Raw genomic sequence first — 13,274 nt, 5'->3', positions numbered from 1 at the left:
CTTTATATTCCCTTTGAGTATTTCCGAACGCAATGGCCACATATTTTATGATAATACACACAGGCACTAAATCCACAAGCCACGGCCGAGAAAATGTAAGATGTAAGCTTTCTCCACAGCTCTTTGTAAATATTGTTAGAGCGTTCGCAAGTTATTATGAAAGTCGAATGAGGATAAGACATTTTTACGATATTTTTACGGCCTATTATTTTTAGATTAGAAATTAGCATCCTCAGACTATTTGCTGTATTAGGTTTTTTGTTGCTATATTGTCCGTGATAACATCTACACACTCGTATAAATATAATGAATACTTACCTATATGACAAGTACGCTGAGATGCTCAAATGAAACTAATGGACTTATTACAACAGTGTATAGCCTACTTTTGGTTTAGCAGACTTGAGATTATGAGAACGAAGTATAGGTATAACTAAATAACAACAACAAACTTAATAAAAATGAAGGTCACCATTTGGAACCCAAATCAAAGTGGCTTACTTTAGTGGAGTCTTCAAGCTTTAGTGGAGTTTTTTGTTGCTATATTGTCCGTGATAACATCTACACACTCGTATAAATATAATGAATACTTACCTATATGACAAGGACGCTGAGATGCTCAAATGAAACTAATGGACTTATTACAACAGTGTATAGCCTACTTTTGGTTTAGCAGACTTGAGATTATGAGAACGAAGTATAGGTATAACTAAATAACAACAACAAACTTAATAAAAATGAAGGTCACCATTTGGAACCCAAATCAAAGTGGCTTACTTTAGTGGAGTCTTCAAGCATCCTTGTGTGCTCCGCTATGAAGCGCACGCAGAAACAGGTCTTGTGCACCTCTGGTGGGCACGCGGAGTGACTGAACCCTGGCGGGGGGTCGGGGACAGGGCTCAGGGTTTCCTCCTCGCTGGCCGGCCCCGGTAGGCCTCCCAGCTCGCCGGGGGCCCCTTCCGCAGACCCGTGTACGACGCAACTGCCGCCGAAACGATTGCTTTCACCCATACTGAGAATAAGTTGCGTTATATATGTAGGTGTTCAATGGATTTAAATAAAATAGAATAAATGTATCAGTAATAAAAACTGTTGTAAATTGCACAGTGATCATACCTACCTAGTAGTATCTGCTATTTGAAGACCTCTCTTTCATGTTTCATTCTGACGCTGGAGTCAAATAATGAAGTACAAGTAGCAGAGTATCAGCTTTTACCTACTCTCAGATGATGATATGAGGAAAGTTTATTGATGGTTAAGCATAGACTGCTCGACTTACAAGCCTTCTCAATTCAATACTAATCTAAGTATATAGCAGTGTCCGTTACCCCGAATTGAGGTAAGTGGTGTGCGTCAAGTCCTCCTTGCTGGGTGTGCGCGTGAGTGGGCGGGGCGGCGGCGCAGCGGGTGGGGGCCAGGCGCCGGGCGCGCAGCAGTCGTCGTCCGCCGCCGCCAGCCGGTACGGATACAGCGGTCGTGCGGCGCCCCCGCACCGGACCACCACGCCGCATGCTGTGTATCGCGATCTGGAGAAAAATACTTTTATGTCTGGCCTGCTCTAACATCGGTCATGAATGGGGTAAATCGATGTATTTATATCGATGATGTGAAGTGCCTACATAATAGCTACTACATTATAAAGCTAGGATCAGCGATTACCATACACTACTTCGACATAGTATAACGGCCCTTTTAGATAATTATAGCCCAAATAATATGTGTCCAAATTAGATTTTGAAGTTCAGAATGTCAGATTTCTTTAATAAAATTCACTAGAAAGTAATTATATGTAGGAAGCTGTATTAATTTTAGATACTATACTTATGTATTGGGCGAATGTTATATGTAACTACGTTTTAAAATATACTAGCTATCGTCATCAACAATCCTATATTCCATTTAGTCCAATATTGTCGAAGTTGGAGAATTTAAAACCTTTGAAATATTTTAGTTTAATAATGGATATCAGCGGGGTAAAGTCAGCTAAAATGCAAACCACGACATCAGACCGTGTCACTTTGTTATTAAAATATTCAGGCTTTTTAAAATTGTATGGCTGTTTCCGCTGGTTGGTGATATTTTTGTCTGCGATTTTGTGCGATGTCACTGTTAAATCCGTCTGTTTTCACTAATCATCAGAACAACGAGTCATAAGTAAAAGTTAATTTTGTCATAGATTTCTAATTATCGATTAGGTATCGAAGTAACTAATAATAGTACTAATTATTCGAAGAGGCTTAAAATACAAGTACTTATAATATTTATTATAACTGCAAATTTTATGGCTAGGTTGCTTTAACTCGATCCTATTGTGTATTATAGTGCGTACTTACAGATATAGAGATATTGCTTTTGTAGTACAAATTTTAACCCGCTACATATGAAATTCTGTCATCAGGCTATTGTATTCCCGATCACTTTGTCTGATTATATAGCGCATATAGAGTTGAATTTTCACCTAAACAAATATTTGGTGAAAATAGCCTACTGTAAAGGACTGAAACTGCACTTTTTATTTCTACATTGTTTAAATTTTAAAAGCCTTGCTGAAAATTAGTGCCGGGGCTACATCATAAGCTGAGGTGGTACCATTTTCGGCCACGATCTCATTTTCTAAAGCTACGTAGACTTGTAATAATGTATAATACTTTTAAATTAACACATACATTGTCATAGTCTTAATTGGTTTCTCCCGAATAAAGCTTTTCTTTCTTCCGTGAATATGTGTATTTTCGTAAATACCTACTTTAAGATAACATTATACATGTCGTATATTTCTGGAGTTTTAAGGTCGTAGTAGTTACCAGGAAGTTTCTTTATTTTCTCAATCATAATTTAATCCAACATTAATAAATGAGACAATTTGGACGAAAAAAAAATTCCATGTCATAGCCAAGTAAGCGCTCTGGTAGAGACTTATTGCAATCACGTTAATGAAAATCCAGAACTATGCTATAGGTATATATTGTTAATTTATTTAGAGATGGAGTTACAATTGCAAAACGTGGTTTTATATAAAAAGTCATCGATGAACGCTAGAAGAACTTATTACTTCTGTAAGATTTATATTATACCAATCAATATCATGTGTGTATCAAATTGCTTATGAAAAAAAAACGCACTGATGTCGAGGAAAAAAGTGCTACGGACCCTGATATAAACACAGCAAAACAGGAACCTTAACGGTTTATTACATTCGGATATATTGAAAAGAAGTGATAAGAAATTGCGATAACTTTTTATGGTAGTGTGGCGCTCATTTTGTGCTGGATAGTCGATTGTAGCGCGGCGGAGAGAGGAAGCCTAATCCAGCTGATCCATTTACGTAATGTTTGGAAACCACACTGCAGACAATGAACGTTCAGAACGTTCACCTGAATATATGGTAATCTGAATGGTAAAATTGTATTTTAAAAATTTCCTAAGTGCACTGTAAATAATAAGAATTACGGAACTATATTTAACTTCATATTATCAAGGATCGAATCCAGGCCCGTGCTTCACTTGATCTCCAACTGCCATAGGTATAACATCGCGGAATTTGTATTAGTTGTTTTACTACATGTATATTTTAGGTTACTTCAGTACATTTGAGAACAAATTCCTCAAATTTATTTTAAAATGCTCAGCACCAGAGCAATTACGTTACACCCCTATATATCAAGACATATTATTACAATAAGTATAATCACAACTATCTTACTCCTTTGTATGTTCATTATTTTATCATTAGGGCGAGGTACAAGGTGCGCCTGTTAGGTAAACCACTTCCTTTGCTAATAACACCTAATAGTCATCTTGTTATTTGGGTTAGCACAACAAGAATCATTGCAACACCATGCAATCAATTACTATGTACTAATTATTACGAGCAGGTAAGGGAAAAAAATATTTTCATTTTCAATTAATTATAAGTTGATGAAAATATTACCTATAAATATTACCTCGAGACAGATTATATAAAGTGTATTCTTTGAGTTTCACTTAACCTTCACCTCAATATAATCCATAATCGGATGAATAAAAAATTCCTTTCACATTTTCCGTTCACAATTCCAAAATGATTGTTAATTTGCGAAACGCCTCTCGGCGCGGCTGGGCATTTGGAGGCTGTCTCGGCTCCCCTTCACAAACGTTTATTTTCTCGGGCGCCACGCTACGTACTTCTGCTTTTCGACTTGAGCTTATTAATATTAAAGTTGGCAACATCCGCGGCGGGAAATAAGCGAGCAACTCCATCGACGGTTGCGGCTTTGGCAACTTATAATTAATTTACACTTGTTTTGATCTGCGGTCGGATTGTAACTACCTAACGAGTTTGCAGCACACAGATTTAATCTCGATGCCGTCAGATTAACACTAGTAATTAGTCCGCTTTTGTCATATCGAGATAAAGTTACACAACTAACAATTATTTTTACAGCATCAATTACGTTTTTTTTTCATTCGAATGCAGATTTTAACAGTACATAGCTGTGTTTGGCAGATAACATTCTTCAGTGCTAAATTGAACTGCGGTTATGTAATATATAGTCATATATTGGATTGATATTGGATTAATAGATAGAAATAAATAGAAATATATTGGACAACCCTTAACGGCACGCACTAACCACTAAGTTTGTATCGTAGGTTCGATAAACACAAATACAGAATATTTAACAACCAACACAACCAGAACCGCAGACAAATATCTGTTATCACAAATACAAATATTCACCTGCGCTGAGAATCGAACCTAGGTCATCCAGATAACTGACGAGAGCGACCACAAGGTTGTCAAATGTAATGTAAATACATGTAATGTTTAAAATGCTGTATTTTCACCACATATTATTCAAAAATCAATTGTGCCTTAATTGCCAACTCACCTCGTTGTATCGAACTTGTACTGTGGTCGTTTCATGAATAGCAGTCTTGGTAAAATGTGTATAAAAACCCTCTTCACCCACGGCGCCATCCGGTGCGTCTGCGGCGACCGGAAGTGCACGTTTAAAACCACTACCGTGACACATATACTGGAAACAATGAATCAACGTTAGTTTTACATTGTGATACAAAAGTTTTCCATTAAAAAAATCGTAAATCTTATCGTCAAATAAGTGAATTAAGAACATAAGAGTGGATTGCGCCAATCAACCTGTGCGCTGCCGTCGTTTAGATAAAATTTGGGCAGGTTAAAGTTATCGTCAAAGTTGACTGGTACAACGCACCCTAAATAATTAAAAATTGTCAAAATATAGGAAATTCGGTTTACTTTACTTCAGAACCAACTCTAAATTCTGAACTAACATTGTAAAGAATTAATAACCCTATTATTGTATCCAGGGAATAATCGAAACTACATTAATAGCCTGATAATAGTTTAAATATACAGCGCGTTAAGTATAGAGATATAGCAATTAATCAGAATTTATTGGGCGAACTTAATGGCCGGGAGAAGTACGCTCGAGGAAATTCCGCCGGGGGGTGTGTGTGCGACGCACTGAATAAGCAGTTTTGTTATTTACCTTCCCCACGGCAGCAAAATAAAGAGATCAAAGAAGATAAACTCATTGATTTCAACTATATTTAATTTAATTCAAAGTTTTAACTTTCATATAATGTGAGAGAAATTATTAAAATTAATATAAAATGTACTAATGTCCCTCTTCTTCTCTAATTTACTATATTTCAGAACATTAGACATTTTTTGGACATTTAGGAATTAAAGGTAAACTGGTAGTCAGTGCTTAGCTATTTAAGCGTATAAGTGAAATAGATAAAACATAATTTGGAGTCGGGGCCACGACAAAATGTATATATTAATTCATTGTAAAAACTACATTTTATTTTCTAGTTGTTACTGTTTAAGTTTGTTTTAAAATTAAACCAATTATTTTCCAACTTAAATACAAAACACAAATTTCTAACGTAGCCCTGTGCTAATCCTATTTATAAGTACCTACAAATACTAAAAAATACGTTTGTCACAGTTACGCACTTTGGGTTCATCTCTGTATCGTCATTAATTTATGTCAAGTGATGGCGCAGGGCTAATAAACGAATACGAGACGCAACGTTGCCTTGTTCTGTAAGCCGTAATACCTTCATTACGAGCGCAGAGTTAATTTGGCTTGTGGCAAACATCCAATAGTTACTTACAATGAGAAGCTGGATTTGCATGTAATATTGTATGTATCATTTTGGGAATTTAAAGAAACAATAAATATTTATATCAAATACTTTATAACGTGTTTTTTGTAAGGAGGTATTTTTTTCTAGCTCAAGATGTTATCATGAAGTAATGCATAAACTTTAATATCATGTTTCATAGTCAGTTAAAAATGACAATTTTTGTTTGAGTCAGTGTAACCAATCAAAATTGTTTGGTGAAACCCACTTTTAATTTATATGTAAATTGCGCAGCTCGTGAGCGAATCCAAAGCGCCATATTTAAATAATTACTTTATTAATAAAAGTGTCCGTTCTTGTAGAATATAATAATAATACTTTATAATATTACACGGAAAACAATCTATCAGGAACTTCAGGAATAAATTAACAATAATAATCATAGGGAAATTATAATATTGTATTGTAGTAGTTTGTAGCATTTCGTAGCATGTCGTAGCACGTCGTAGCAGTTCGTAGAGCTTACTTTACTACAAAGTATAGTCTTAATCTTAACGAATGAACGAAACTTTTATTATTTTCATGGGTTTCATTGGTATTTATTTGATAGGATTCACGAATATATTGTTTGAAGTATTAAGTTCGCTCATTTGAGCCTATGGTACGGCTACGGTTTTAGTTATTGAGTTGGTGTAATAGTAACAGAGTAATAAAAGTATTTAATTATAAATACTTAGCTTCTCTCTCTCTCATATTAACGTATGACTCTTGTGATGCCTAGAAGTCGGGTCTCTGATGTGGAAACCCGCTCAGACGAGAGTTGATGTTCAGGCAAAGGCGATAACAACTTTATGGTTTCTGTCCGCGTTCGGGTTTTAGTGACTGTAGCTACGACATGGACATGTTTTTATTTTCAGCATAACTTACTTTATATCGCGGGTGTAAAACTTAAGAACCCTTATTTTTATATATTAGTTTCAGTGTTTATTTTTATTTTTATATCATAACATTTTATGCTTTAAAAATGTAGGTATTTAGATCGTATTCCAGTTATATCTGCATGCCCACAGAAATAATAGAAAAAATATATTTTTTAATTGTCTACTTTCATTAATTCATACACAATCACTCTTCCTTATATATGTATAATATATTCCATTAATATTATAAAGATAAATTTTTGTTCGGAACTACAAGGAAGCTACATAGCATGCCTGTGTACGCAGTGTACTTTTATTCCGATATTCCCACGGAAGCGATGCCCCAAGACGTAAAAGTAGAAATTGTAGACCATAACTTACCTTATAGAAACCAGTATCATTGCAAAAATGAGATACTTCCCCAGGAGAGGCACGACCAGGGAGGTTGGAGGGATGATTTCCACAACTAGCAGGAAGAACACGTGGAGACTAATCAATATAGATATCGATAACGTCACCTGCAGATCAAATAAACTATATTAACAGATTATACATATAGTATATACGATATCTATATCTGTTATCTAGTCGAAATTAATATAATTTATTTGCTATTTCGACTCGAAAAGAGGACGAAAATATCTATATATACCTATTATTGTAGATATGGTATCTATATATTTTTCTATCTTGGACCCCGTCGATCACCTTTTCCAAATGTCCTAAAGGTAAACTAGTAGACAACCAATTGTATCAATCAAATGTATTTACGAGTGCAATAAACTTTAAATAAATAAATTATCAATGTCAATAAACTTTAGGAGTGTGTTGCACTTGCACGAGTCAATTTTGACGTTAACTTTACCTTCGCGCCGCCGTCTTTAGATAAAATGGCATACTTTGCGTTTTCTGTGCAGGTGAAAGTTGACGTGAAAATTGATTAATGCTACAGACCTTAAATAATAAAGATGATGCAATTACTTGAATTTATTTATATTATCTTTAATTAATGTCGTTAAGTTGTAAAACTAATTATCTGTCAATTGAAAGTTCTCACAGATATACGAGGTTATAGTTATAAATTACATTACTTCTTTCCGTCTATTTTTTGAACAAAGATAAAATAAATCCTTTTTGTACCCAACATTACGTTTTGTTTTAGATACTCTCAATCTTTTGTAGATGATTGTAATACTTAGAATTTGTATCTAACCATTAACTACTCTGAATTGTTAAAAACTTACATGTACTTAATTATTCACAAGATTACCTTAAAAAAGTAGGTATTATATCTATAGTTGGAGAATGTTTAAGATATTTTTATTCCTAAAGGAATGTCACTCAAAGAAGGTCTCTTCATAAGTTGCTTGTTAAATTGCATGTGTTGGCTATGAAAAAGATGTAACAAATTGTGACTTCTCATCAAAATGTCTTGCCAAGGGAAATATAATCTTATGTCTACAGCAATATAGTCAGATTTTCCTTGATTATGGGCAATTCCCCATTCAACGTCTCCGTCTCCGCGCAAAACCCTAAGGTTGTATTTCTTGTTAGGGTAGTGGAGCGCAAAATACTCCAATTTTATGAAACTTTCCCTCTTTGAAATAAAATAAGTACTGCAATAAAAATATGACGCGAAGTATCCTATGCGACCCAGTAATATTTTATTGCTAAGAGCTATTTAATTTTATTTTGGTTCTCACGACTACAAGAGAAAGTTGATGTATACTACACATTCCATAGGTATATAAAGTTCTTTACTGCCGTAAAGAACTTTCTACAATGTTATGCCTTCAAATGTAATTTCTATTTGTATGGAATATTTATTCTCCCAATTTTTCTAGTGTGAACATAACCATAAAATTGGAATAATAAAATGAGAATTTATGTCAGATGGGATACGGAAATACAACGGAAACCGGAAACGGATGGGTACACAGACTTTTCAAATAGGTCAATAACAGATAAATCTTTGGCATGATGACTCATTTATGATTTGGTGTCCATTGAAAATCGTGTTAATATATAATATAAAATTAAAGTGACATCGATGGATGAAGTTTTAACTAACTTTTTTCATATGATATTCAATATATTGAAGTGTAAGAACAAACTAAGGCATGTCATTTTTGAACAGCTGCAACGCACACAGGACATTTTAGTGTCAAATTTAATTTCAGGGCTATTGTGTTGTTCTTTGTGTAAATAACTAGTGTGTGTTCTTAGTTACTTCGATTTAATGATTATTCTATTCTATTTTTTATGAAATGGGCTGTCAATGGCTGCGATCGTAATAAATGGATGTCGTTCATTGCGGGCCGCATTGGAGCGGTATTGACGGATGGCAAGCGAGACTTCGTAGTCTCGCTTGGTATTCAAACTGAGTAAGCCATCGACGTCTTCGCAATTTTTCACTGACACCTAACGACGTCGTTACTGCAGTATTACCTATGCCATTATGTTCTTTAAGTTTTCTAGATAGGCAGTGAAGAGTAATTAATTATAAATAAACTGTATTAAAATATGTCAAAAACTTATAAATCCCAAGTAATTTAATCATCACTATTTTTTAGGAATTACATACAGAATAGACATACCTATTGCGCCAAACCCACATAATGGGATATGGTCACGAAAAAATATGATGATTTTAATTTTTTTTTATATTTCGTTTTACTGAAGAAATATTTTTACATCACAATATATTTTATGTATTTTTTACCAAAAACCTATATATTTTATGTAAAAACAACATATTTTATGTATTTTTTACCAAAAACCAATTCACCTACAAAAAATATTTGAGGCCTTCACGATTTATAATTTAAATAATTATATTCTTTGTAGGTGAATTGGAACATTCATAAAAAAAACTCAAGTACCTTTTCTCCGCTGTCCGACGGCAGATAAAAAGTGAGTACTGTGAGAAACGAGATCCCCATACAAGGGATTATAATGTTCACTGTGTAGAACAATGTTTTTCTCCTCATCGTGATGTTAAACGTAATGTCCAGGTACGGCTCGTCACAACACGTGTAAAACTTTTCATTCCTGCAAAAAAATGAATGTTAGCAAACAGACGTTAACTTTTAACGCAGAACAATATGGTTATTCCTTTTTTATGTACCGCGTATCCAATGATGATGTTTTGTTCCTCTGCTTTAATCATAAATTTAGAAGATAAAAAAGCATTAAGTAAATATGTATTTTTTTCCAAAAAACAACGTAAACCTCCACTAGATCATTCCTTCTAAGTATTATTTTAATTTAATTAATCTACAGACATAGCTAAATTATATATAAAAAAAAGATTTAGAAGAAATGTTTTAATCATTACTGACGCGAGCTGGAACGTGCCGAGTGAGGATCGCACGGCGTGGCGAGATGGAGAGTTTATTTTTGGTTTACATTATGGACTTGTACCAATAAATGGACGAACACACTAAGCACGAAGTTTGTATCGCGAATCTGATAGACTCAAATAGAAACGGCAGCACAACACATCCAGAACCGGAGACAAATATCTGTGATCATAAGTACAAATATTTGCCCGAATTGGAAATCGAACCCAATACCTCCAGATTAGTTGGGCATGGTGACCCTTCACCACGGAGGTCATCAAACAGTCAACTGCATTTTCTGGCAGAAGGAGTAAACCCAAAAAGTGCAGGATTTATATCGTCTAAGGATGCCAAAGGTCGAGCAAAATAGAGCAGAATAATGGACCCCAGGCTTCGAAGACTGGCTAAGCAAGAAATCGTGGAAAAGTTCAGGTGAGAGAAAGAGATCTATGCAGCGGTAATAACAGCTAATTGTCTTGTATTGTACATACATGAGCAGGACATACCTTCAGAACCCTAACAATGCACGGCGCGACGCGCATTTGACCAAGTATTACTTTGTATTTGCTGTATATTACCACTATTAAATTGCTATATTCTGACAAAAAAAATACCAACATATGTATATTTTTGTATGAATCCTACGAACTAATTAATTTTATGAACTAAAATTAATTAATTTTTTACCAATCTTGCCGCAAAAGAAAATCGTCACGCCTTGCTCAGATATTCCTCCCGTAATACAACAACTGTCGTCCACCGGTATTTACCAATTATGTTTACGGCTCACGCGACATAATCCTGCAGCACCTTATAATTCAAAATAATATCACAATATTTTTTCAGCTCCACATTAAGCTGGGCAAGATTTCAGAGACATTTCATAAACCCATTACAGGTTCTGAGAGGTAGGAAAACAGCCTTTAATTCTTCGAAGGAACTAAGGGACGGAAGCTTTATAATAACAATAATTCCAAAATACATGGCCGGAAGCGAATCCAAAGTGGATTTTCCTGTGTTGGGTCTACTCGTAACTAGATTCGCTTTAGGAAAAAAGGCATTGGGGTTTAGAATGGGTTATAATGTCGCATTAACAGTAAATTATAATCATGATTGTAATTTAGTTCTTTTTTTCGCTGAAAGGACTGTGACAATACGATAAGAATCTATTGCCAAACAAATAATAAAAAACCTTCGGCCATGCAAGCCGCCCAAGTGGATTTTTGTTTCAATTAAAACTGCAATCAATTTTAAGAAATCCTATCGATAGTTTGAATCAAGCTTCCCTAGAACATGGTAATAAATCTCCGTTTAAGAAAAGGTTTTTAAAAAAGTGTAGCTATTGAAGTGTGAAGTGGAGAATAAGATTACAAAATGATCTATAATTGTTAAAAAATACAAATTTGTAATGTGAAGAATACCCAATTAAAAAAATATAGATACTTACAATACTTAAATATTGAATTGTTGAACACCATATACGAGTAGTAGTTATTCTATGATTATAAGTTACTAAAATTTTGTAAATGATTGAAAAATTCCCATGAAGTAGTCTGTATTATTGACTCTTTATACAAGAGCTGCACGGCCTTAAACCATGAAAACAGTGACACGCAAAAAGTCAACTTTGTACAAATGAGAACAAAGTGTGCCTGTAAAAGGTCGAAAGTCGTGATAAAAGTGCCGAATGGAGTGCTTAAAGTAAGGCTTAATGTAGCAAAGCGGATACACGTCGTAAAAGTGATGTGGAGGTAAGCGATGTAGACGTAATGTCGACTCCACGTCGAGGCCTCTACGATGGAATGGACGCTCGATTATGACTTTTGCTTTTTCCGTAATGAGGTTTAGTTATATAAAAAAATAACTGGTCTAATTTGTTGACAAGGAGACAATCAACATTAATTATATTACTGAACATTATTGTAAATGAAAAGTACAAGTATTTCAGACAAATAGAGTTATTTTTTTAGTTCACCAGCAAGACTAACATTTCATTATCGTCGTGTCTCGCTCTCTCACAGAAATGAGACCCACTAATAACTTGAGTCATTTCTATTTATTTTCCGAACGCGTCTCCTCTAAGTGAGAGTAAATTCGCCAATATTTTTTCCAGACATCTAACAGCCGACCATGCCAGGCAAACATTGTAGGCGGATAATGAAATGACCCAAAATTTCTTTGGCAAATTCAGGCGATATCAAATAAAAATACACAAAACTAAATTTTTAAGCACAATATTTCGGTTTCGCTATACTCGTATGTAAGTACACTAAATTTGCTCAGATGAGAGAGAGAGAGAGAGAGAGACGTTCGATGTAGAATAACATCAATGTGAATTGATTTTCGATAGCTGTGGGTTTTCCGTATTTTTTATTTCATTGACATTCTCGGAAGCCAGCTTGACAAAATAAATTCAATAGACTGAAATTTCAACACATAAAAGACCAACATTTTGTTGGCTTTTGATAAAGAAGCTTAAAATTATTTTTATACGCAACATCACTATACGTTAATAATATTTCCCTTAATTTTGACGACAGGCCTATTATTTGGCGACAGTTTGCAAAAGCCTGGGGGTTAAAAGGGCGTGGTGGCTGTCCATCAAACCCCATTTTGTCACAGACATTAAATTTGGGTATGCGAAAAGCAATAATGTAGTAAAGATAATTGCCATACCAAATTGATCTGTCGCCAACTATATACTTAAATATGTGTAGGTTATTCATTTGACTTCGTATGTAGGTAAAATAGGAATCTTATATACCTATATTACGTTCCCTTAATATTTATGCTGTACTACTTTAAATTAGATTTCATAGCGAAAAATAAATTAAACGATACAGAAATGAACATACGCCAATTTCTGTAAGATTTTATAAAAGGCAATTCTAATTCGCTA

The 13,274-nt window shown here is 34.5% G+C and overlaps 1 protein-coding gene across 2 annotated transcripts in view; it reads right to left on the bottom strand.

Annotated features, from left to right (window-relative positions):
• The window catches only part of nAChRalpha4 (nicotinic Acetylcholine Receptor alpha4), a 39,688-nt gene that overhangs the window by 3,390 nt on the left and 23,024 nt on the right, over positions 1-13,274 (bottom strand). For both annotated transcript variants that reach the window (XM_053748052.1, XM_053748053.2), the window contains exons 5-9: positions 9,917-10,085; positions 7,416-7,552; positions 4,872-5,018; positions 1,329-1,526; positions 778-1,012 (exon numbers count right to left, since the gene is read on the bottom strand). In XM_053748052.1, coding sequence (XP_053604027.1) covers positions 778-1,012; positions 1,329-1,526; positions 4,872-5,018; positions 7,416-7,552; positions 9,917-10,085 — 886 coding nt within the window. The remainder of the gene's footprint in view (positions 1-777; positions 1,013-1,328; positions 1,527-4,871; positions 5,019-7,415; positions 7,553-9,916; positions 10,086-13,274) is intronic.

This window comes from Plodia interpunctella, chromosome 7, assembly GCF_027563975.2.
Source record: "Plodia interpunctella isolate USDA-ARS_2022_Savannah chromosome 7, ilPloInte3.2, whole genome shotgun sequence".
NCBI lineage: Eukaryota > Metazoa > Arthropoda > Insecta > Lepidoptera > Pyralidae > Plodia > Plodia interpunctella.
This window is presented reverse-complemented; position numbering and strand designations above follow the sequence as displayed.